The sequence below is a fragment of the Hemibagrus wyckioides genome, linkage group LG07, assembly GCF_019097595.1.
Source record: "Hemibagrus wyckioides isolate EC202008001 linkage group LG07, SWU_Hwy_1.0, whole genome shotgun sequence".
NCBI lineage: Eukaryota > Metazoa > Chordata > Actinopteri > Siluriformes > Bagridae > Hemibagrus > Hemibagrus wyckioides.
Genome location: NC_080716.1, coordinates 13,546,624 through 13,573,519, shown reverse-complemented (window position 1 = coordinate 13,573,519; position 26,896 = coordinate 13,546,624). Strand labels below are relative to the sequence as shown.

General features: G+C 36.3%; 1 protein-coding gene across 7 annotated transcripts in view; it reads left to right on the top strand.

The window, feature by feature from the left end:
* Positions 1 to 26,758, top strand: part of LOC131355714 (collagen alpha-1(XXV) chain) — a 145,873-nt gene extending 119,115 nt beyond the window's left edge. For 2 of the 7 annotated variants that reach the window (XM_058394148.1, XM_058394146.1), the window contains 24 exons: positions 6,932 to 6,964; positions 7,130 to 7,165; positions 8,218 to 8,262; positions 10,372 to 10,434; positions 11,416 to 11,484; positions 12,212 to 12,256; positions 12,376 to 12,420; positions 13,391 to 13,468; positions 13,747 to 13,770; positions 15,394 to 15,438; positions 15,600 to 15,644; positions 15,796 to 15,876; positions 16,008 to 16,070; positions 16,177 to 16,227; positions 16,536 to 16,562; positions 16,903 to 16,983; positions 17,308 to 17,343; positions 17,869 to 17,922; positions 19,373 to 19,426; positions 19,577 to 19,603; positions 19,746 to 19,799; positions 22,147 to 22,224; positions 23,304 to 23,342; positions 23,519 to 26,757. In XM_058394148.1, the coding sequence (XP_058250131.1) occupies positions 6,932 to 6,964; positions 7,130 to 7,165; positions 8,218 to 8,262; positions 10,372 to 10,434; positions 11,416 to 11,484; positions 12,212 to 12,256; positions 12,376 to 12,420; positions 13,391 to 13,468; positions 13,747 to 13,770; positions 15,394 to 15,438; positions 15,600 to 15,644; positions 15,796 to 15,876; positions 16,008 to 16,070; positions 16,177 to 16,227; positions 16,536 to 16,562; positions 16,903 to 16,983; positions 17,308 to 17,343; positions 17,869 to 17,922; positions 19,373 to 19,426; positions 19,577 to 19,603; positions 19,746 to 19,799; positions 22,147 to 22,224; positions 23,304 to 23,342; positions 23,519 to 23,521 (1,176 nt within the window). In that variant the 3' untranslated portion in view covers positions 23,522 to 26,757. Of the gene's footprint in view, positions 1 to 6,931; positions 6,965 to 7,129; positions 7,166 to 8,217; positions 8,263 to 10,371; positions 10,435 to 11,415; positions 11,485 to 12,211; positions 12,257 to 12,375; positions 12,421 to 13,390; positions 13,469 to 13,746; positions 13,771 to 15,393; positions 15,439 to 15,599; positions 15,645 to 15,795; positions 15,877 to 16,007; positions 16,071 to 16,176; positions 16,228 to 16,535; positions 16,563 to 16,902; positions 16,984 to 17,307; positions 17,344 to 17,868; positions 17,923 to 19,372; positions 19,427 to 19,576; positions 19,604 to 19,745; positions 19,800 to 22,146; positions 23,343 to 23,518 lie in introns of all 7 variants that reach the window. The other 5 variants (XR_009204902.1, XR_009204904.1, XM_058394147.1 and 2 more) reach the window with 4 other exon arrangements.
* Positions 26,759 to 26,896: the final 138 nt, after the last annotated feature.

Sequence of the window (26,896 nt, the reverse complement as noted above, 5' to 3'; positions counted from 1 at the left end):
TTTACGCTACATGTCTAATGTTCTGTTCTGTTGGAAATATTCCTTAACTGTTGAATTATTTTAGAAACTTTAAAAATCATTTGCCTGCTTATATACCTTTGGCCTAAAGTGTATATGACTGAGCATTGAACACAAAAAACCATATGAGTCAGTGAAAAGGTAATAATTTTGACTCCAGATCAGCAGTGGGTAAAGACATACTGTTGATCCAAGCTATATTATATATACTTGCCTTAGATAATGCCCCTCTGAGGGCCATGTTGGGATGTTGCCAACTTGAAGTAGAACCCCTTGGCATTAGATTAGCACAATTACTCTTGTATACTCGTTCCATGCCATTGTGCTCTTTGCCAGTCAAAGCCATTCACAAAGCATATTTGACAGTTGGCCTTATTCTAAAATCACACGATACCAAAATGTACAACACATTGTATTGCTGCCATCAGAAAAAAAAAGAAACAAGTTTAAACCTCATATAATATAGTCACGGAGGGTGTGTATGTTCTTCACACTACATTAAGGGGGTGGAGATCCTTATAGACTGTGGAACAGAAACGTACCCAGTATGTCTCCACCAATTTATTGCACATTGGAGTACAACTATTTTTTTTAACCATTATGGACATTCTTAGTCAAAGTGGTAGTGCGCACAGCAGCCAAGTTAAAAAAGGCGTTGTAGGAAACAGATGCAGGACCATTTCCATGCATGGAAAGTGATCCAAAAAAGAAATTGGGCTACAATAAAACTTTGTTGCCTGAAAAAAGCTTTGATCTCATCTACCTTGCTGCAGTAAAAAAGCTTAAATGAAGGGGGTGGGTATGAATAAGGAAGCAGTTATCATGGAAAATAAAATGCCTTACACATTTTCTTGACTGACATGCAGAATTCCTACTGTACTCTTTCATCTGGAAAAGCGGAAAAATCCTCCTGACATTCATCATATTGTTCTTACTGCACAGCCCCGAACATTAGAATTATAGCACACCCTTTGAGCAGCGTTTGAAAATTGATGGGTAAAGACAAGTTGTGTCTAAATCATTTAAATACTATACAAATCACCATCTCTGTGGTAAAAGAGAAGGCAGAAAGTCTTCTTGAACAGTGTAGTGCATGCATGTTTTCCATGTTTGTCACCTAATGGCCTTGTTCTTGGATAAAAGAGTGCCATGATGTACTGAATTGATTAGAACAGACATTTTAAGTGTGATTCACCACTGACTAAGGACATTGATGCACTGCATCCTTGTCTAGCTTATACAGTTAAAATGCACTCTGCCATGATTTGGAAATTATGTCTGATGTTTTCCATATAGGTTTGTCAGTAGTGAGTTGTGAAGCTCTCATGGTGGATGCAGGTCTGTTAACATGTCCATTCAGAAGTTGCCAAGATTTGGGTTTATAAATTCAAGGAAAAAGCACAGAATCTGGCTAACAAAGTAACACTGTAACACGAAGTCAAGTGTAAAAGAATAAACAATAAAAGCGGGGTTTTAGAGTTGTGAGAACATGTCCAACTGCTTGATAGGATGCAAGGGACAGAGTAACTAAGAACTATTTCATCTTGCTTGGGTGGAAACTTGATGTCTGCTATAGCTGCTGTGGCTTGTGTGTGACAGATGAGGTAAAGCATGTTGTTTGAGACAGTTATTCACAATGAAATGTCACTCATAAATTGACTTTAACTAGCAAAAGGGCTGTGGGAAAATGTGTTAAACTCTTTCTTTCTTTATACTATGATAATAATTTACAAAAAAAAAAAAAGATTTATTTTCATAGTTTGAAATGGTAATAAAACATTTGACGTGTATAAATATTTAATTGGGTATGAAATTTGCCGAGATCTCAGAGGTGGAAAAATGCATTTTGGTCAAAACATTGTACGAGTAAACGCTAATTGGATTGCAAGAAAGCATTTAATGAATATAAGGGTTAGGCCAGTGACACAGTTTCCATGTAGCGCCTCACAGTCTTGAAGTCAAATCTTATTCCAATCATCTGCCAGTAACCATAGTGCCTCGCTTGCCTCTGAACTATTGAGAATGTCTGCAGCTACAAATTCTCATGTTCTGCTTGGATTAATCATTAGAGCCAAGCTGACGTAGTTTAAACAACCAGGCACCAAAGAGGCACAACCAAACTACGGCTATAACTTTAACTGTAAGAAGCACTCATCACCTCTACAGCTGAGCTTTTATGACTAATTACTCGTCATTACTACATGTGATGAGAAAACTGAGACACTCCGATCCTGATTGCCAATTTCAGGATGAAAATGAAATGGGATTTGTCCTTCATCGATTTTTAAACCCTAGCTTAGGGGTTCTTGTAGAGATTGAGGTATTGACATCCTAAACTTATTCATTTTGCTAAAGTCCTCCACTTAGGGCTGGATTCATGACCACTACTGCCATGTCCAAGGCCAGAATAAGTAAATATTGAATCAAAACTGTGTATTAATGGAGTTGAGGCTATGTCAAGATAACAGTCCAAATAAAAGTGATACCGAGATTGAAACTATCAGAAAATATCAAACCCCTTTTAAGACCACGACTACAGATAATTGACTTCATTCATGCATTGCACCAATGATTAAACTGTTTCCTACATCAAAGAGTTACTTTTTGTAAAACATTATGTATGTAAACAGAAAAGACAGTATGAACTTTATTCAGACATGTTCTCAGTTGAGACCTAGATAGTGTTTAGTGAGGTCAGTGTGCAACACTGAGACAAGTCCAAGTCAATACAGAAAATGTCTAGAGACCAGAAGTCCAGTGCACTATTAGTACTATCTGTGTCTTTCTCTCTCTTTGTGAACTCATACAGCTGTCACCACCAAAATGTAATCAATTTGATTTTTACCAATAAAATTCCACACTAGACTTCCAGGAAATTTCCAGGAATAAATTGACATAAATACATTTTCTCATTTCTACCACATGCTTACACAACATTAAACAAATGTGACCAAAAGTTTGTGGACACCTGACCATCATATGTGCTTTATTGAACATCCTGTTCCAGATGCATCTCCTTTTGCAGTTATAATAATTCTTCTTCTTGGCTGTCCACTAGATTTTGAATCGTGGCTATGGGGGTTTGCCTATTCAGCCACAAGAACATTATTGAGGTCAGGCCTTGTTGCCCGTTAGTTCCAGTGAAGGGGAATTGTAACGCTACTGCACAAAGTCATTCTATACAGTTCTGTAACGTGGCTGTGATGGTCATATATCCAAATAGTGTATGTAAATGTAATTGGTAAAATGTAAAATGCTGTACATACGGTATCTATTTGATTTTAAACATGTTAGTTTACCACTGGCTTTAGTAAAGATTTGAATGATTTGGTAAACTATATAGCTATCATTTGAAGTTTCTCTTCCCTGGCAAAAGAATTTCCTGCAATTTCACATGTAATGTTAGAATACACAATTATGCAGGAAAATCATGGCAATGAAAGCATTTCTTGTTCAGTTGACACAACATCTTTGGGGCAAATCTGCAAAGTCAGCTATCTATCAAGTTGTTTCCATCCACGGGATGTGCTGAATAAAAAGAATTACAGGTTTACATGGTAATGCGCTTTGCCTATTAAAGTATATGGCTCTACAAATGAAAGTTTTGATGTAGGACATTGTACTTTCCTACACACCAAATAACAATAATACAATACTAATTGACAGATTTGCATGAAACAATGAGAACCATTAACAATATAGTTGAAAAAAAAAAGTTGCTTCTCTTTAATGTTTAATACTTCATCAAGTTCAGCTTGAAGTATTCATCTGCCACAATGCATTTGTTTCCACAAGCATCTGTATAAATTTTAAATGACAAGCCATGAATGTGGTAGCATACATGGGCTGAGCTGTTTAGTGATATCCAGCTGTAACTAGTAATCCAGTTTATGGCTAGCAGAAAATGCAAAAATTAAGTATGCCTTGTGCACTCTCATTAATGACTCTAATAAAAACCCAGGCCATGCATTCCTCAGCAACTTCTGAATGCAGAACGCATGTGGAAACTCAAATTCAGCAGCAGGCAAAGGGCCCAGCCTTCCCGCTCTCACTCACTGACTTTCCCACCAGCACTAATCATTTGCTGCCCTCTGTTCCCCTTTTGCACATCACATCCCAGAGGAACATTAAACTCTCTCCCAGTGATCATTATTAGCCACACATTTTATTTCTGTTGTTCCGTTTAAAAAAAGATACACCCCACAGAACCTGCCTGCTGATTCCCTCCAGGATGTTTGACAGAGTGCTGTGTGGTTTGCAGGCAGGAGCCATGTGTCATGTGTATGGCGGACTGGGAAAACCCAAACAGATGTTGCTGTGTTCTGGCAAACATCCAGCAAACTTTGCTCACTCTGCCTAAAGATTTCTAAAATCTTCCCAGTGAAGTGTGATTTTCTCAGTCACAGTTTGATCAAGTTGTTTGATAGCAAAGTGGCATCGTGAAAATTAATCAGATGCTGACTGTCAAAATGATGCACCTGCATTGCAGTTGGAAAATGCAGTTTTTCATTTTTGGAGGTTTTGAGATACATACAAGCTAGAAACATGTCTTGGTTCAGTAAACCTGTAGTTTTCAGAAAGATATATAGTAATAACATCAATATTTCACCATGTTAAGTATTTTCTCAGGCAGTAATATGTATCATTAAGCTGTAAAAGACTTCTGAATGCACATATAGAGGATCTATATAGCTGTATAGCTGGAGTTAACAGAGAGCCTCTTGTAGATTTTACTTCTTATTGCGGCGAATGATACCACATCCTTTTAATACAAGTGTTTGTAACTATTATTTGGCATTTACTATTTACTGGATTCATAGAAAAGCAGAATAAATTAAATTAAATCTGTTTTTAAAGTCTGGGAATCTAAGAACATTTAACTTTCCAACGAACCCTTGAATAAACTGTTTTATTTCTAGAGTTTATTTCTCCTTTTCTATCTCGATCTGCAGTATATGCACTTATGAGTCAACATACATAAATCTAGCAAGTTAAAATCTTCTTTTCTTTACTTGTTTTTTATTAAACTAAAATAAATCACCGCTGGACAATTTTTTTGATGAATTGAAACCCATGATGACAATAAAGAAACCACAATAAAAGCAAACAAAACTTTGAAAATATCCTCAGTGCTCTAATGCTTTTCACATGAAAAGATGTCTTTTGACTTATTGATACTATAGTGTTTGGCTTGAAACAATTCACTATAATAGTTTTGTTTTAGAACAAAATAATTAAAGAGAGATCAGTTACTAAATCAAAAGCAGACTTTCTAAACCATCATCCCAGCTTTCATCTTATACTGGAGAGAATCTGTCGCATTCATAAGGATTGCCTTGAAAGAAGTTGTTAATTGTTCATAAAAAGTAATTTGTTGGAGCAGGAACACACTTTAAAGCTATTGATTACATTAAGAGGTCTGAGGACCCAAATATTTATACTGATTGAATTATTATTATTATTATTTCTTCTTCTTTTTCTTTCTCTTCTAATGCATAACTGTGGGAGGCTCTTATTACTTCAGCTTCATCAGAAGGCACAATATATTCCATAAGTTATAAATTTCTTTATTTTTGGAATGTGTCTTATTTAATTTAGACACATTTAAGCAGAGCAGCTTATATTTATGAAGCGCTTTTAATACAGCTGATAGGTTGAGGAGTAAGAGCCTTGCTCAAGAGAGTCAGTGGTAGAAGTGTGTAAGTGCTAGAACTCACAACCTTATGATTAGTAGGCCACAATCTTAACCACTGAGCTAGGAGAAGCTAATCAGGATCACATGAAATCGGATATAACTCACTTCCACTGAAAATAGAAGCTTTCATTTACTCATTCATCATCAGTGACCACTTTATCCTGGTCAGAGTTATGATGGATCCACAGCCTATCCTTGGAACACTGGACATGATGCAGAAATACTCCCTTTATGGAAGTACAGTCCATCACAGGACATCACAGACACACACTCATTCACATGTAGGGTCACTAATCCACTTACCAGCATGTTTTTGGGAGGAAATCTAATAACTTTGTGGAAACCTAGATGGACACTCTGAGAATGTGGTTAAAGTTGTGGATTACAGATCAGAATGCTGAGAATTTAAATCCAAACATTGCCAAGCTGCCAGTGTTGGGTGCATAAACCGCTCGATGAAGGCAAATTATATGCCTATGTCAAACTCAGTGATGAACCATTATAAAGACTCTGCTCATGTATCACCTGCTCCTTTTGGGACATGGGTTTACTCCTCCATTTAACACTCTAGTTCTATTCCTAATACCCAAATAGCCAGTATTCTTTTTTGTAGCGTGATGGTCTTAATAGAGTAAGTGTTGTATATCCTGAATAATGTTTGCTCCAGCTTTGATGTTGCACTGTGTTCTCAGGCAATATTTCAGTTGGACAGAACGGTTATTGTATAGCAGAACATATTTTCCATCACACCTGTGTTTCAGCTGTGCCAACTTTCGCACCCTGATTCAACTCAGCAATAATAATTCATGCTGTTGTGGATGTTTGTCATTTGCTTAGTCTGGAAAAGCATAAATTTAACTGGACACAGATGCTTTGAACTGAGTGAGTGGTTTAGCAGATATGTGCTAGCTTATACACTATCAGGCCATCTAGCAGTTTCTGAATAGCCGCAAATCCAAATGTGTTTACACAATAAATCTTGATATCGTGTGCCCTTAGCTAAAATAGATTTATTACACTTAAGTAAGGAAATATTATCCCTGTGCTTAGTCGTTACTATCAGGCCAGACAGTTTGTAATGAGTTTTTAGGCGCATTTCTCCCCTCATGCACAATTATAAATTACCTGCATGAAAGATAGCAGGGACTGAATGTTTAAATAGCTCTAAGGACAGCAAATGCTTAAACATTTTCTTGGTATTTTCAATTTAATCCTCAGGGTGATGCAGGGTCTTCTGCTGCTGGCATTAAGGTAAAATTGACCCCAGAATTTTATTTATCTTTTGGTTCATTATTTTATTCATTGCTTTCAGAAGTTACGTTTAATTATTTATTTATTTATTTATTTATTCATCACACTCAAAACTCTATTTTATGAATATCATTGTTTACATTATGGTTTAACTCTGCATTACAGGGAGAACCTGGTGAACCTGGACGAAGTGGGCAAAAGGTAAAACAACACAAACTAAATGTGGCTCAAAAAACTGTTTTCTTTATGAAATGCAACTCTGAGATAATAAAATGAAACATTTTTGTTAGGATGCTATTTTTATCCTGTTTCAAAATGACGTGTCGTTTGCACTGTTTGCTTCTGATAACCACAACTTATCTTGCATTGAGGAAGAATCCAGGCAGAACATCTTTGCAAGCTATACTATCAAACACTTTTTCCCCCTCAGCAACACCATGTCTGAATATTACACTACAGCCATTTAGTCTATTTATTTCATTCTGTTTCACGCTGTGCTCTATAACTGGTTCTGATTTCTCATGAAAGAACAGATAATCTACTCTGAATAATTCATACAAGTGAAATTAAGTGAGACTTTGAGAGTAGCTATTTCTGTGAAGAATAGTTCATCATATTTTCAATGCTTTATGGAGATGCAGTGGAAATGTGCAAGTCTCAATCTGTCGCCTGAGATCTGTTTTGAAAAATGTTCCTACTTACATTCCCTATGTGTATTAATTTTAATAGAGCATGTATGCCTAACTAACAATGAAAGTTTTTTTTTTTAATGATATGTTAATGCTTTTGAGGACTCAGCTTTTCTTCACCACTTTCTCATGATTTACTTAGCCTCCAGTGCAATAATTATAGACCTTTGTCTGTTGAGAACCATAACAGTGACTTTAGAGATAAGAATGCGTCACCACAGAATTCAGAAATGTGGTCTATTATCCACTTTGCATGCATGCTAAACATAATTCAGTTTGAACATGCTGGTTGACACAATGACCAAGGGAATTGCAATTCCTGAAAATGTGCACAAGATTTCCATGGAAGTCACCCAACTGAAACATCCTTAAACGCCCAATTCTGTTAGCTTCCACAACATCGAACTGATGATTGTCACGTTGGTCAAAACACAGAGGTCTGATTTAGTGGTGTAGTGGACAGTGAGTGAAACCTTTAGTGGTTGAGCTGGTTTTCCAGGCTCAGGTCCAGGAGTGGAGGCTTAGCTTGGTTTGGCTGTAATTTCTTGCACTTTTCCTGTGTAGGGAGAACCAGGACTTCCAGGGCTGCCTGGACTTCCCGGAATAAAGGTAAATGTTGCTGTGTCTTCATGCATAAAGCTTCTCAAGTTGGTGTGGTAAAATCACTAGTGATGAATGAACTCCTATATAGTTATACAGAAATACATTGTCAAAATCTGACCTAGTTCTCTAGGAGTTAATCCTGGTGATTTAACTGTACACCCATTCCCATAATCCACCTACACAGCAGCCTAACACCAGTCCATGACTCACTGTAGTCCAGTGTACTTGTGGCAGGGTGTCTATGGCTTAATCACACTTATTTTGTCATGGTTAACTAAATTCCTTAGATTTATGTGTGGAACTAGCTAGCATAAAGACATTATTTGGATGTGAGCTAACATCTGTTTTGCAACCAGTCACTGATGCAGTAATGCATTCAAGCAACAGAACAGGCTTTAATAAAGACAGATTCATGTATTTTCCCACTTCCAATTTACTAGTAATCCACCAGATACTGTAATGTCCTTTTCTCTCGCCACATGGGTTTTAAGTTTAAGACATACAGTACTTGTACTGTTCATTTATTCCTTTATGCACTTTAATATAGCACTTTGCTCGAACACTATAACGTGTGAATGCAGGCATGAGATGATGCTTGTGGCTATTTTGTTTGTTTGGCTGCACCACTTTTTTGTATGCTTGTATCCTGCTGGTCTTGTAAAAATACTTGCCATTTTTATAACCCATTTATTTAAAGGCTGTCGGCTTTTGGATGCTAATGCTGTTTCTTTATGTTAATTCGGACGAAGATTGCACACACACTGAACCCAACATGTGCAAAAATCTCATAGTTGTCAACAAATCAGTGTGTAGTTCAGTTTGTCCACAGGGTAAAGACAAGACGTACTATGGATAACTTAATATTTTTTTTGTTTTTTTATTTGATATGAAACAAAGACTATGAACAATCAGACTGCACTTCTTACAGCGCTATTCTCATGCTCCTGTAACTGACGTCTCATTTTCAACAGTGATTCTTTCATTTAGATTTAAAACAACCCGCTGGCTTACATTTTTCTAATAACGCAAACAATTTACAAGAGAAATGTCAATACTTCATTTCCATTCATTTTGCAAACCTAAATGTGAGAAAACACACAGAATTTAATCACAAGGTTCTGTGGTCTTGCACTACGTTATGGAAAAATGGGCTGTTTTTATTCCCACCAAATTTATTTCTTATTTCTCTCTTTTTTAGTAATAACTAACACATCCAGCATTTGTTTTAGGAAGCATCATTCTGCTCAAGTTGTGTGAAATTATGAGCAAATAGGTCTGTCTGCAGGTCCACTCATGCAATTTGGAAATTTGTCCACTGAAGCAAATTTATTACATACAATTTATTGCAGCTATGGCCATCACTAGGTCAGGAAGTGCACAGTTATGATTGGCTCCCTCCAAATCCTGCTCCTCACTCTCCAAGTAACAGACACTACAGGCCTTAAGCAAGTGCAGTTTGCAAAGTTCTTCTTTTTCACAGGCATACTGACTATAATTGCACACAGTGTGTGTTCCCTTACATATACATTCCAGCTTCTTAAATTTATGGTAATAGCTTCTCATGGATATTGTGCCATCTGTAGTTCAAAATAGCAAGAAAATTTCCAAGATTTGAAATGTTAATGCATGTAGAATGTATGAAGTATATACTTCCTTCATATTTGTGAAAATTAAAACCTCACAAATCCTGGAGCTATTCGTTTATGACAAAAATATTTCCCTCTAAAGCTATTTGGATGTAATAAAATTGCAAATTTCTCACTGATATTTTAAATACATCCAGGCTTTATACCTCACTCAACAACAGACTCGTGTTTATCAATATTCTCCACAAGGGGGAGCTATTATCATCTAATGAGTGTGTGTTTGGTGGATACTTGCATGGGATGAACTCATACCAGCTGTTTCTCATGGGTCCCCATATGTTTTCAGTCTACAGTTATTAAACTATAACCCCAATCTACAGTCTTCCATTGTGTGTCCTTGTGTGTATTTAAATGCACTCTCTTTGGAAATGACATAAATACATATGTGATGTTTATAACTATGCATTTTAGATACTAAAACATTCTTAATATCAGATTCTTTCATTTCACAACATTCCCTCCACCACAGGGTGAACCTGGATTTCTCGGCCCACAGGGTGAGCCAGGGCTGCCAGGACTACCTGGAACCAAGGTGGGTAAATAAACATTTGAGTGCACTCGAAACAAACCATACAAATGAGTGCCTTTGTGCTAAATGATGCACATAATTATTTGATTGTTTGCTGCTTTAATCTATTCTGTGGTCACTGTGCTGCACTGGACATTCATCCTGAAAAAATGAAATGAAATGAAATGAGATCTATTGTCCATAAACATCCAATTCTGTAACAAAGGATTGTCAGTATGTATTTTATAATTAATGCAGTGTTCTGACTAAAGCAATATGTTCATTGGCTGGATTGAGATAAAATCAGTGCCCAGTCATTAGCTGCTAATTTTGTTTCCATGTTCCACATGTTTCTGGTTTAACATAGGATGTGTGTGTGAGAGAGGGAAAGAGAAATGTGAGAAAGGTTAGGCCTCAAGAAGTGCAAAACTGCAAAGTAACTTTATGCAAACAAAATGTGACATTACTGAAGTGAGGATGGGAGACTGCCGGCCAGTCACATGGTTCCACAGTTGATTCATAAAGAAGCCTGCAGTGCAGTGTGCTTTGACAGAATATTTTAAAACTAGCTTTCAAAGCAACGATTAGAAACTACAACTAAGGTTGAATTTAGCTTCCAACAATTTTACAATAGTTCTATACATACTTAAGGAATCTTCACCATTTTTTATTAATCCATTTTTAATTTTTATCCTATTGAAGAAAACCTGTTAAGATACTGTGTAGAACTCCACAAAGTGTTTCTCATGTTTAGAAAAGGTTTCTAATTTTACCGACTGAAAAAATAAAATCGTTAACCACCTGAGGAATCCTTAAGGAGCTTCTAGATTGTAGACCAGAAAGAATGAATTAAACAGAATTTTAGTGCTAAATCTGTGTTCATCATTCAGATGTGTATCACTATTTAAAACAGGTTTATGAGTAAGAATGATGTAATTGACTTAAAAAAAACAAATAAACAAATAAATAAATAAATAACCATTTCTAAAATGTCTGATTCAACAGGGAGAACGAGGAGAGCTGGGACCTCCAGGAAAGGGTGAACGTGGAGAGACAGGCCCAGTTGGACCAAAGGTCAGCGCTAGCCACAAGAGAGCTATTGAAAAGACAGAGCACTATGATTATCACTGATTACTAAAAAGTCCTCTAGGCTCTTGCACAGTTCCAGGTGTTTCCCAGTCCCAAAATTGGATTTTTGTTTCCCCCTACTGGCCATTTAATAAACAGGTCACGTTTCTATTAGCCCAGAGGGGAAAAACAGAGATAAAGAGTTAAAGTGGGGATCAAATAGGGTTCCAGCTGGCATATTTACATTGATCATAAAGGCTTCTATTCACATTTTGGTGTAGGCAGGATATAAATGACTTGACCAGACCTTTCAAGGAAAATTACAGGCTTTGAATGAGATTAAGACTTGGGTCCTCATTTTTTTCCCCTTGTCATATACCGGTGATCTGTTCAAAGAGCAATATGGAATTAATTATCTGTGTATGGTGGGCTGGTGCAACAGGTGGTTTCTGCATCAGTCTAAAGAGTGGCCTGACAAAATATAATAGGAATTTCTCTTACTTACAAGACGTCCCAAAAGAAAACTAAGCCCCCACCCACCCCACCCCCACTGAGAAATAGGTATTCCAGTTTAAACAATCAATCCTTAATTCTAATAATATTTAAAGACAAAAGAGAATAGTGATTTACGTAGAGTGGTGTAGTGTGTGTGTGTGTGTGTGTGTGTGTGTGTGTGTGTGTCTAAATATTAGTTTGAATATACTTTTATAGTAGTGATTTCTGTTTACTCTAGGGAGCACAAGGGGAGCCAGGAACACCAGGCCTCAAAGGGTCTAAGGTCAGACAGATGGTTAAGCCTTTTTTAATTTATATTAATTAGTCAATTATATTAGTTCACAATGATTAAATAGTAAGATTACTTCTGTTAACACTATTATCTGCTTGTTTTATTAAAAGGGGGACACTGGAGACAAAGGAGATGTTGGACTTAGAGGTCCCACAGTGAGTATATTATATGCAGAAGGGAATATAATATAAGAATCTTAGCAATTGACTTTGAGAATATCATAAACTGTTAATATTATTTAATTTTTTTGGGTTGCTCTTTTGGTTATGTCTGTTTTTAGGTGGTCTTGTTTGATTTGAAAAATGTTGAGCCACAGACAGTGACTAGAGATGGAGGCAAATGCAGTTCACCACTTGTAATAAGGACAAAGGCAGAGAAATCCAAAATGTTAGACACAATAAAAAAAACTAGGCAAAACGTCTAAATCAAGAAACACGCAATAATCCAAAAAATCAGAACAACAATCACTGGTAAATTGCTGGTAAAGTCAAGCACAGAAACACCAAGTACTTACTTTGTTTTCATAAGAAATGAGATTCCTTACTTACTGTGGTCTGTAACTGTGAATAGGTGTGTGTAAGATGGCAAAAAAAGATGGTATGCTAGTGGTAACACTACAACATGTAGTGTTGCAGTCTGGTGCTGCTAGTGTTAGGTGTTTGTAGCAGCCATGTTAGCAGCCTGTGTAGTACACTGGGTAGGGTAATTGGATATTGTTTCTGACAGTGACATGACAATAGTGTGGTTATATGGCTGCATTCATTTTTATTGGCAGTGTCTGATCTCACTAATGCGTTTGGGGCTGAATAAGCAAATCCCCGCAGCCACACGCCAAAATCTAATGGAAAGGGTTTGCTGGAAAAATAGAGGTTATTATAACAGCAAAGAAGGATTATATCTGGAATGGGATGTTTAACAAGGACATATGTGTTGGTCAGGTGTCTACAAACCTTTGGCCATATAGTGTGTGCATCACTTAATTAAATAATGCATTAAATAATTTGGAAGATCCAATTTGGAGAACTTATTATCTTTCTGTTTTTCTTGTTTGTATTTGGTTATTTTACCTTATAAAGCATGCTTACATTCATTAATTAATGGAAAATAAAAATATATTTATTAAAGGGTCCAGCTGGAGAGAAAGGTGACCAGGGCACAACTGAAATAATTGACTACAACGGAAACATCCAAGAAGCGCTTCAGGTCAGAACACACAAGTTTCTTTTTTATGAGACATAGTAAACGACTATTAGGTTTTCTGTGCATTATGTTCTTCTATTTCAGCTTAATAATTTATTAGTTTATATATTAGTTTAATATTTCCTATTATGCTATATGACTTATTCATTGTTACCTATTCATTGGTAATTTGTCATATTATTTGCATGCACCAACACATTTCAGCAAGGAGGGGAGACATGTTCTTATCTTCTCACTTCACCTAATCTAATCACTTTTCACTGCCTCCTTTCTGCCTACAGAAGATAACCACTATTACAGTGACGGTAATAAATCTCCGTCTTTTCTGTGTTAGTGCTGTACTTTGCCCTGCATGGACTTAATTCTGTCCCTGTAAATGCCCTCCTCTGCTAATAATGCACCTCACCTTGATGCTGTTACGTGTTCTGACTAAAGTCATATGTCCCAGGGACTAATGTCATATATCCTTTATAACATAGTTTCCCGTTGAGTGTAATAATGAGCATGGTTTTGAAACTAGACTGACACTTTGAGTGCAGAGGGCTTTCACAAGTGCAGAGGGCTTTTGTAAAAATCAACACAAAAGTTTTGCAATAATGGAGGAAGACATTGACCTCTCTAACCCTTATAAGAGTATAGGAAGGACTTGGGCCCCATTCATTGAACTTTTTGTAGACTTTCTTCTTCTTAGTTATTTAATATGCAGATGTGTCTAATATTAATTTAAAAATCAGAAGAAATTTTACTCTACACACAAAATCAAGCTAATTAAACTAATTAGTTAATTTAACTTGTTTGCTATAATGCCTTTCAGTTCTGTTAGACAGAGGGCAAGCATGTGTGTATCCTTCCTGTTTCTTTTATGAATCCCTCATTTATTGTTCGTAGTTGGTGACCTTCATGAAAAGAGAAAACCCCCAAATTATATACTGTATTTTGTGGATTCTCTGAGGTTTGTGAGACTTAATGCAACAGTGATATTGTTTAAGTAATTTCTGATGCTTTGCTTGAGTTGTCAAATTTTTACTGTTAGAGATAATGTGGTTGTATGGCTCGGATTATGGCTATTATAAGCAATTTAATCGAAATTTTTAGATCATAAAGATGGTCTTTTGTTTGACTACTATTGCCTCTTGTGCTTTTTTTGTCTACATTACAACTCATTTTTCAAAGCGAGTGAACTTTTGGGTCCTATGAATCAGAAATAGTATTTTTAGATGTCACCCCGTGAATCAAACCATTTGTAGACTCAGTTAAATAGGTATATGGATAGACTTTAGCCTAGATGCTACACCTGCCTGACACTGTTGCTGCCAAGTGTATGCATGTACTCCAGGACTGTGGAATATACTCATACTTTATTGAAGTTAAAGTCCCAGCAATTTGTGCAAGGAAGAAAAATTGGAGTGTCAGATATTTGGCCATTAGGTTGAAGTTATACCAAAGGCTTGAGTGCTAATTGACTACAAAAGCAGTGAAGCAGTGGCTGTGCCGGAGTGTATATTCTTCATTAGTGTATCATTTTGGTCTACCATCCTGAATCTACTCCTCTGCATTACTTACAACCAATCAAGTGTTTCGTAACTTTTTCCTACTGCTCGTGATTGAGCTGCCTTTTCCTGCATATTGGTTTTTTGTGGATCTTTAAGTCAAATTAGATTTTTTACATTACTGGTTAATGAGAGGCGAAGTTAAATGGCTTTAATTGGTACAGATAAGCCAGCTGCAATGAATGGAGCCCTAGCATGACAGTTATAGATGCATGTGGGTTATATATGGCTGGCATTCCCAAGTGTGTTGGAAATCTGTAAGTTACTCATTTAACACATTTCTGTATAATGGAAAGATGATTTATGATGTAGAGCTAACGTGTGTGTGTGTGTGTGTGTGTGTGTGTGTGTGTGTTCGTTTATTTATTTATTTATTAGGGTCCCCCTGGGCCTCCTGGACCAGTTGGACCACAGGGCTTTAAGGTACTAATACAAGAAATGCCTATAAAATGCCTATAAACAGATCAAGTAAAAAATAACAAATTTTAGCCAAATGGCAACTAATTAGCAAGATGGAATGTTAAATAGCAAGCAAACATAAGCCTGACTGCTGATCGAAAAAATACTATACATTCGTTTCACAGGGAGATCAAGGTCCTCCAGGTCTTCCAGGGCTTGATGGAGAGAGGGTAAGAAAATAAACATTGGCTGTTGTCTGTTTCATTAAGTCAATTTTTTATTATGTACTGTAAAAGAAATGACTTGTTATCTTGTTATTTATGAAATCTGCTCTGTATATCAAAATGTTGCTACATTACTACTTATATAAACTGTTCTCAGGGTCACAAGGGTTCAAAAGGAGACATGGGAATGCCAGGAATGTCTGGCGATAAGGGATCTGTAGGTCTGCCTGGCCTACCAGTAAGTGTCACATATTTTTCCATTTATATACTATCACATTACCATACCATAAATTCATGAGATTCAGTATTAGTAAGTGCTGATTGAATGAAGAAATTGAAATAATGAATTTTTGATGATGATGTATGCAGGGTACCAATGGTCAGAAAGGAGAAAAGGGTGATGCTGGTTTGCCTGGACCTCAAGGACCATCTGTAAGTTCAGCATACACTAGCATTGAGACCAGGAGAATATGACCAACTGTGCAATATATTGAATAACAAAACATATAACTCTTGACTGAATTTCTCATATTAACAGATTATAGGCCCTCCTGGGGCACTCGGTCCACATGGTCCACCTGGTCCAATGGTAAGTCTTTATGGTCAGGGCTATGAAAATACTACAGTGAATGATATTATATTTTTCGGATTCAATAAACAGAATTTGCTTAGTGCTCAAAATTGAACAATAATAAATATTATCCAATTCAATAGCTGGACTTAATAGCATAGCCTATATCAATCATGAAGGTTATACACTAAAGAAATAGATTTTTTTATACTTGGCCAATCATTAAAACATTACTGAAAGGTATGAATTATAGAACCTAAAATACTCTTTAGACTTTTGGATTTAAAACTTTTACATGTTACTTAACTTGCTGGTGCTTATTTTAGGGCCCTCATGGATTCCCTGGACAAAAGGTAAGTAAAAAAAAAAGGTTTCATAATTAAATAAACGTCATTTTAACCTACAAAAATTATGTAACAAATAAATCCAGGGTTAATAAAGAATGAATGAATATTCAAAATTGTAAGAATTCACCAAGCACTTAAGAAGGCATGGGGTTCTGCTTAAGGGTCCAACATCCGATAAATAGGATTTGAACTCATCCATCAACCTTCAATTCACTAGCAGAGAAGCATAACTACTAAGTTAGAACTAATATAATACCACTCATCTCTATCACAACTGGTGCTTAGTAACCTCTTTAGATCATACTTTCATTCCCTGAACCAAGCTTTGCTGCTCCTCTGCATTTAGGGGGAAGCAGGTTTGCCTGGTTTAAAGGGAGCACGCGGAGAGCCCGGGCCCAAGGGTGACCGTGGACCCCTGGGCCTCCCTGTAAGTAGCTGGTATAAGCTATGCATGCTGTCATATTAATGCTACAATCCAATCCCTGCAGTCTTCCCAGCACTTTTCTTCCATTTTCTGTTTTCTTCTTTCTTGTGATTTCTGTGTAAAGTTCACATGCTTGCTTAGTTTTTTCTCTTACTTTCCACCTTGCCTGCTCCTTTGTGCCTGTCCTTCATCTGTGTCAGTGTCATATCTGGATACTGTACTTCCCACTCTGTTTTAACAACTCAGTTGACAGTTTTTTGGCCACCTCACTGTTCATCATGTACTAATCCCTGTCTTTATGTTACTCATACCTCCACAAACTCACAGGGAGCATCTGGCTTGGATGGCAAGCCGGGATTAAGGGTGAGTCTCACATGAATAAACTTCATCCCCCAGCTGCCTTCTCCTTGTAGGAATCAAAAAGACAAACTGGACAAACTATGTTTGATGGGGGCGTCAGTTGATATTAATAATGGCTCTTTTCAGAAAGTTATTCCAATGCTAACTGTCAGTATTTAGTCCATATATACACATATAAAAATGTTCATTTCAATAAAAGGCCACATGAGATCCCTGTCTGTCTGCTCATGAGTGTAAAATTAACACAGAATTAACACCCAGTCATCTATTAATCCATTATCACTTTGTTCTGTTGGAATTGACTTCTGCATGGGATTACCAGGTCTGTCTGAAATAAAATTGAATAAAAGTGAAAGCAAATACATGCAAAGCATTAAAAGGTATCCACAGCAAGGTTTTTAAATAATTACAGACATGTCTTTGAAGTGTTGCTCACATATTGGCCAGTGGACAATCCATTGTGTGTATTTCACTGATATAGAAAACTCTGTGAATAAATAATGCAGTGAATTCAATATGTTTTCATAGGGTACAGATGGCCCAGTTGGTGCTCCTGGTCCTGCTGGCCCTAAAGGAGATAGAGTAAGTTTAATGAAAATGCATGCCCTGGTACCAAGTCATAATTGAATTGAATTGCATTGATCAATCCATTGATCAATCCAACATTATAGTATGTTTATTATTTAATTATTAATCAGTTTGTAATACAAAACCCTGAGTTAACTTCAGCTGAGCCAAAGTAAAGAATTCAACTTCAGTGCATAGCTATGCAATATCATTTCAATAAGATTTTCTTGTCACTTCAGCGACAGGTTTGAGGGAAAACACAAAGAAACTATAGTGAACTTGTGTTATATAGTTCATTTTACTTAACGTTTTCTGACCTAGCAAGGATATTAGCATTTAATAAGATTTTGCACCTTCATTTTCCTACAAGCCTATGTGCACTGGAAACTCTGCCATATGTCATATTTTTACATTTGCATCTATTTTCTTATGTACCATATACTGTAGGCCTTAGAAACAACTATGATTACTCGGTGGGACATGCTGCATTAAAATGCAAAGACATTCTTTTTCTTAGAATAAAAGGACTGTGTATAGCACCTTAAAGCAGTTTTCAGTCTTTAAATCAGACTTTCAGTCTTTTAGTCAGGAAGACTGAAAGTCTTAATGGGGAAATCAAAGGTTGTTTGTAGGAGCCTACAGCACATGGGTCATTCCAGAAAAGTAGAACTCTACATTCTACATAGAATGCTACACTGATATTTTGCTATTTTATCTTAAGTATAGCCAAATTTATCTAATATAAAAATAAAAAAATAAAATAAAAAATTATTTCCAACTTTTCCCAAAAATTTCCAGAAGAACCCTGGCAGATTGTCTAAGATGTTTAGAAAAACTCCCTTATAAAACTGTACCTGAGACTACATGTACATTTCAAAAAAGCAAAGAGTTTAGTTTGATGCTTTACTGTTTACTACTCTTGATATTGTATTTTTTGTAGAAACATTTAATTTAATTTAATTAACTGTTATGTTATATGCACAGCACTCTATATGTAGCTTCTGCAATATTTATGATGAACACCAGGCCACCTCAGGCCAATCAGCTTGACAAGGGAATGAGCCTGATGTAACAGGAACAATGTACAAGCTGTACATTTTTGGTCATGGTCATTGTCATAAGTTGTGAAATGACAGTAACAAAGTCAGAAAAAGAGATATTGCCCTAATTCTGAAGGAAACCACCCACTCAGTTGAAGAACTAGGGTTACATACATAACCTTCTGATTTTAGATAAGATTATCTCAAACTAAGATGAGATAAGTTCAAGTCTGGAATTAGTAAAAACATCTAGAAATATGATTACTAATCATTTTGAGTGCTTTATTTTATGAAAGCTCCCTATTTTTCACATAGTGTATATTAACTTTCTAGGATATCACTTTTGCAATAGATATAGAAGTGATAACTGTCCAAAGAGCTATCCCTTTTTCTTTTATTAAATGTTATATATTTATTTGTCACAGGGTGAAAAAGGTGTTACAGGTGAACCTGGACCAAGAGGACCATATGGATTACCTGTAAGTCAATTTTTCAATTTTAAACTACTGATGTTAGTAATGAGGAATTAATGAAGTAATAGCTTACATTAAACTGTGAAGGTTTTTTATTTGTTTATTTTTATTATTATTTTGGTTTTAATAATTTTCTTGTGTGTCCCCCCTCCTCAGGGTGCTGCAGGGACACCTGGCTTGGATGTGAGTTAACAGTCCACATTACTGCTGAGACATTTTTTTGCCGTTCCTTTGGTTTCCTAACAGCAATTTGTCACTTAAGTTATGCAGCCCTCAGTAGTTAGGCCTCAAGACATGTGTAATTATTTGAAGTTGTATTTTGCAGGGGTTACCAGGCTTAAGGGGAGAGAAGGGCGACGTGGGGGAAAGAGGAGAAAAGGTGACCATGACATAGATAAGTGTGCTCAGGGAATCTTTCAGCAAAGCTTAATTAGAAGATCTGATGTCAATGGACCATGTGAAAGCTTATCTTAGGGACAGGACTGCATATTGGCAAAGATATTACACACAGCCACAATTCTTTATATGTTTTTATGTATTTTTGTATTATGAGCATTGTAATACAATGTCCTTTATCTGCCATATGCTCCACATGGACATTAAATATTTAATGGAAATGAATCTCTTAATCCCCTTTTAGAGGCATGCTCTCAATTCATTCATTCTTCTTCAGTAACCACTTTATCCAGGTCAGGGTCACAGGGATCCACAGTCTATACTCAGGAACACTGGATGTGAGATAGGAATACACACTGGTTGTGAAAATTTTGTGTAGCCAATACACTTAACAACATTTTTTGGACAGTGAGAGGAAACCAGAGAACCCAGAGAGCATGCTGAATATTAGTCAGAATATAGTTGCTAAAATTTTACCATTCAACATTTCATTCACACGTCATTTTATCACCACATAATCACCCAAGATAACTTTAAAAAGAGAGAGAGAGAGAGAGAGAGAGAGAGAGAAAAACATTATGCTGGGTTTTAATTTGATTAAAGCTAGCCCTTCTCCAATCTAGTTCTTAAAAATTTCAGAGATAGTCCATTGACAACAGGAATAGCTGCTGAATTTTAAAATCTGCATTTCCTATAGTTTGTCCCCTCATTTCTCTCATGCATGCTGATCATTTCACTGCTAAATTACTTCTACCTAACTCAGCTTTTCTTCATCTGACTGACAATGGGCAACTCTATACATGTTTAAATGTCATGGAATGTGCTAGACATTCTCCAATGACAATAATAAGCAATAAATATGATATATACGTTTTACTATATATTGTAATTTGAATTCTTTTTATCAGGATCTACAGTGTAGTAAGTTAATGGCGACAAAGATTCCTGGCAACTGGTACAATATGAAGAGGTGTATTTATAATTTATAGTACTATTGTTTATTTGACCTTTTCTTATATGTGTAAGTAACTAGTGTGAAATATGGTCAACATACGAAACAAAGTAGTGCCATTTTTCCAATACAATCAAATTCCATGACATGATGGGTAGATAAGGAGATTTTTAATCACTGCTAATTGTGTATAATCACAGCCAATCAGTTTTAGGAAAACTGTATCCCTTCTTTATAGACAGACGGTGAGTGTATATATCCTAGGATTTCTACCAACTTCACAAGCATTGAATACATGAATCTCCATATTCATCTTTTTGCACGTCAAACTCTATAATTTAGACCGAAACAAATATCCATCATCATTACTTAGAATATAATCATGGAGCAGGTTGTTGTCCATGTTCATTTAAATAATATCAGATTGTTCTATTTTTTAACATAAGCACGCAAAAGCACACAAAATCTTGTGTGTTAGGACTTGAAGAAAGGGATACAGTTTGAGGGGTCTGTGTGATTTAATGCGCAGATAAGATGTGCTTTTTGGGATCTGGGGTGTCTTTTTCCCACACTTTCTCTTCCCCTTCGGCCTCTGAGATTCCTTCTCCCTTTACTCGCAGATGTAGCCTCCCTGATTGCTCCTTTCTGATATCCTATCCCTATCTAACGCCCTTTCATTTACTGGATGATAGCTCTACCCTTACTGACATAAAACTCATTTTAATTAAGTTGAATGCAGACCAATTGTGTGTGGGTTTGCAGGTTTACCTACATTTTCCCCATAAATGTTACCTTTCTTTCATCAATATATATATAAAATTGTGCAAACACATTGATAACACTTATATAAATGTTATATAAACACAGGAAATAACCTGTAATAGCACCGGTCTCATTTACTTTGAAGAAAAAAATGCTCCAGCTGATCATCCATTGTGTCCACAGGGGGAGAAGGGAAAGAAGGGCAAAAAAGGGCCTAAGGGGGAGAAAGGAGAACAGGGTGCCCCTGGATTAGATGCACCCTGCCCATTGGTATGTGCCAGCTGAGGGCTGGAAAACCTCCCCGTGACCTAAGGCAGCTGAATCCCTCAGGGAGAAGTGATCCTTTGCACAATCTGGCAACCCAAATAACCCTGCAGTGTGTGCTTAAACCTCTAGTGGTGTCTTGCTTTTCATATTCTCTACCACAGCGTTTAGGTATGCAAAATGTTTGTCATTACACACTATAGATGGAAATGGAATGATGGGTAAAAGTGGTTGCCAGCCAGTGCCAAGGCCACTCCTCTCTGCCCTATGCCGAGCCCTCACAATGAGAGGCCGGAAGGGCGCCTGCAGCCTCTATCCCAGTAACACTCCCAGTTCCGTTTTTATGACACAGGGTTTCCGGGGCTTTAAGGGTGAAAAGGGCGAGCCAGGCCAGCCTGGTCTGGATGGGCTGGATGCCCCGTGCCAATTGGTACAGTATCCTCTTTTCCTATCCTCTCCTGTGCATGCCACCATTCTCTGTGTCCTCACTATGGCGTGGCTCCCTCATGCTTTCATGGCATAATGTCAACCGTGCCAGGCTGTTCTTCAACATGCATGACTGGCTTATGATTTGAGTGGGAAAATATTAGAAAAGTTACTCTATTACTCATCCGTCTGATTCATACCACGCATGTGCTTCTTATCACATACTCAACTGCTTTAAATTGCTTGGTTTTGTGCAGTGCATTCATCTTTAATAGCACAGCATTTACTATCAGACATGCTTACACTATTAGTGATCTTTTTGCTTCTCAATAATAAAACACGCAGGCAAACCCAAGAGACACAATATTATATTTATCAGCCATATGGAATGTCAATAGCAACTTCCTAATCATCATGAACATAACCCTTTTGATTGAGACCCTTTCCTTGTCATTTTGATTAAATGGTGGAATTCATATAAATTCCATTTAGCAGAATATTACACATAGAACACTGACTAACCTGCGCCCTGTAACTTGATAATACTGTACTTGAATTTCATTGCATTAGCAGCATGGATCTAGTCTTCATATTCCTACTTACCTTTCTACCTGTTCCAGTTTGGCACAGCAGAAACAAGGATATATTCAGCCCATGGCTCCTCCTGCACCATTTTTTAAAGTTTTGGCTCCTTTGTAAACCTTAATGTAGCTAGTGATTAAACATAAATTATGCTCTTGCATGTAGGTAGGTTATTAGATATCATGTTCTTCTTACTTTAAGTACACTTTGTTGCCAAATGTTTCATTTGCCTTTATTTTATTTTATTTCTTTTAATATTATCAGATAGCATATACAATGATTTTTTTAGAGGTGGTTTTACATGTGCTCATTTATAAATGTGGTGTTATATGTGAATATCACATCTTATGTCTTTTATTGCATGCACCAGTTGTTTGTGTGTCCTTTGTAAAAGAAAAGGTTTGGAAAACTAGAAAATAACTAAAGATGTTGTGGAAAGTCACTTATAACTTAGGAAACTGTTTAATAACTGTTTAATTTTCTTATTCCTTGCCACAATAGGGGCCAGATGGATTACCAATGCCTGGCTGCTGGCAAAAGGTAAGAACAATACTAGTTGAATTCTTAGAGTAATATTAATATTCTGTGTGTTGCTCTGCTCAGGTAAAACTGCATGAGGTTTAAAATGCACACCTGAATAACAGTGTGTGATATTAACTGTGAGCCATTGATTGTGTCTCATACCTTACAATGTCCCTTTTTTGATTCTCTTACAGTGAACAGTCTAACTCAAACCGCATGGAATTTGTAAATAATGCTTCATTATTGTATTTATAGTTTGTATTTTTAATTGTGAAGAAGAATATAAATGGATCTTAATATAAATGTGTGTACACTGTGGGGTAAAAGTGAAAAGATCATGAGCCTCACCACACCCAACTGCTTCTACTCACGTTTGTGCTGTCATGGCGGTGTGTGTCACATTCCCATAAAGCATTGTGGAGTTTATATCATGTTTGTGATCCACTAAGAGACTGTTGAAAACAAGGACAGGTTTGCATGGTCCTTGGGAGACGAGTGGATACAGAAATGGACTAATGAGGTGAAAGGCAAAAGTGGAAGAGTAAGAGGAGGCGATGGAGAGATCAGGACTTGCTCAAGATCTAAATATCTATCATCCCATCATGTTGTACTACCAGCTCAAAAGACTAAAGACTGTCCACACATCCTAAAAGAAGCATGTAAATATCACGTTGTGCTGCAATCAAAATGCTATGGCTTCTGCAGAGCACTAACTGGCTGTTTTTACTTTGTCTAATAAGGAATATTTGGCCCTGATGTTTAATTTACTTTTTGTCATCTTCTCAAGGGAGTCACACCTTGGCTGGTGGCGTAAGAGAATCATTTAAATGGAGGTAGAATGAGATTGTGAGGTTTCTTTTATTGTTAAGAGGTCAGTTCCTTCAGCACTTCAGGATTTCACTCCTTGATCGTCGTGAATTACTGGAATGAACAGTGAACTGTAATCACAGGATGAGTGGAAGAAAGAAGCAGCTGCAGCACTGTCTTCATCTAATCCTGGCTCAGATGGCAGATCAGAAACTCCAACCTATATGCACTTTATTGCAGTATGTGCAAAAGGATGGAGATTTCCAACACCTGTCCCATCATCAGGAATGACGCGTCTGTATTCCTCTATATATGTATATATATAGTGATTTACATCCTTTGTTATTCAGTTATTCAATTGTGGTCATTCCTTTACCATTTATTTTTGTTTTGACACAGAATTTTCACACAGAATGACGAATTGCATAATATACAGTATTTCAGCTGATATATGTCGCAAGCAGATGATGACAAAGAAATACAGGATTTTCTTTCTTTGTAGCATTTTTTTATGGTTTTAATCTAACTGATGTTCATGCATGTCATAGGTTAAATGAAATAGTGTCCCTTGCCCCTATAAACTTTGACAACTTTTAGGGAGTGCATGTTTTTTTTCTGAAGCTAGCAGTTCTGTTAGTCATCACTCTGAACGCCATTTAAGAAGATGATTTATTTTTACATTGTGTGCAATTAAATTTGCACAAATGTTGAATTACACAAACTTTTACAATTCAAAGGTCCAGCAGACAGGGGGCAGCACTGATTTTATATATATATATATATATATATATATATATATATATATATATATATATATATATATATATATATATATATAATTATTATTATTAATGTTGTCTGTCATCATTGTTATATGCTATAACATTCCAGAGCCATTGCAAAGTTTCTGAGAAATGCAGCCCTGCAGTTCTGTAGTATTGCTTTAGCCACGTGATGACAGTCGAATACACACTTAGGCTGCACTGTGTTTGATGGAGCAATTGCTTTGACTGCGTATGTATTGGCATTTCTGAACGGTCTGTTGGGCAATTCAATTTTGTTTGTGTATTTGTATATACAGTTTATATTCAAGCTAACTGAAACATTTGCATTAGCCTTTATACTTTGAAGTAATGCGATGTTTGTTTTATACTTAAAGCATATTGCTGGAAAACAGAGGCATTCCTTGTAACATGAGGTAGCTTTGAAGGTCTTTTTACCTTTCAGTATTATTCATGTATGGTGGAGTTCTGCACTGAAATGCGAAGCAATCTGAATGGACGTAATGCTTCATTATGCTTCAAAACTTCACTCATTTGAATCTTGGAGATGGTTGGTTACCATGGTTGCATTACACCACACTGCAGCACCGTTTAAGTTGGGCTGCTTACTTTCAGTCATATGTTAAGCAATCACTTTGGTCTTGCTGTTATTCATAGTTTAAGTCAAAAAAGGGATTGATAAGTAAGAAAATGCCACATGCAGTTTTCACAGGCTGTGGGTAATATAGCCCCACTCCCTTTCTCATACTTATTGTTCAATGAATGTAGAATAATTATATGTATAATGTGTGGGTTAAATATTTGCTCATTAGACAAAAGTGCAATTTATACTTTTCTTGTACAGTATGTATTGATTTGTGAACCATATTCAGTATATGAATACAAATGTCAATTACACCCATTTATTGTAAGTTATAAGAGGTATTTTAATCACTTTTACATTGGCACTGGTGATTCCAACATTTTCCAAGAGTATGGTGTGGATGTGAAGAAGGTTGAGTGTTGTGTCAAGCATATTTTCTTTACTTTTTTTTTTTTAATTCAGATATGGCAAATTCTTTTGTTGTGTTGAGCTGTCATTTTACACTTCATTTTTGAGAACGTGAGAGCCGAATGCATCTTCTGTTAACTTTATTTCTTTCAATATTTGCATAAAAACACTTTTCTATACATTTCAACATTGGTGCTGTTTAAATTCATACTTTTTTTGTTATTGTTGTTTATTTGCTTGGTGTCATAATATGTCTTGAAAATTCCACTTTTCATAAATGGTTACTTTTGAATTGACATTTTTTTGTGTGTGTCTAGAGTTTTGTCTGGTACTTTCTACACTATTTAGTTTACTTTTTCCAGAAAGCACTAGGCAATAATTTAACTGATTTTTTTATTTTATTATTATTATTATTTTAGTTTTAAATATGAGAAACACACGAGATGAGTTAAATGTTATGATGATGTGTTGATGGGTTTCTTGTAAATAATGCATATGATATTGGGTCTGGGATTTTTTGGTCATTTAGCAGAATCAAACTTTACAGACATACTTCAGTTCCACTTGGAGGACCACCTTCTGACTTCCATGTGAATGGATGTGCAAGCTAATTCTCTCTCTCTCTCTCTCTCTCTCTCTCTCCCTCCCTCTATTTTACTTTTTATTGACTTTTATTCATTATTGACTTCCTGATTTAAAAGAAAAATGTTCATTTTCTAATTTCTTCAATTGCCTCATGTTGTTAATGAGTGTCCATAAAAGGCTCAATTCATTTCAAGTACGTTTTATGTGACAGTGCTGTTGAGCCAAATAAACTCCTCCAAATATCTGCAGCAGTGCTTTTGTTTCTTCTTCATTTAGAAAAGACTTAAAAACTTATTATAAGCACCAGTGACTGCGTTTAAAATGTAAGGTTCAATGAACTGTGGTTACACACAGAACGCTGACCCCATGTCAGCCAACACACACTCTCAGCACGCGCTCATGAGTCG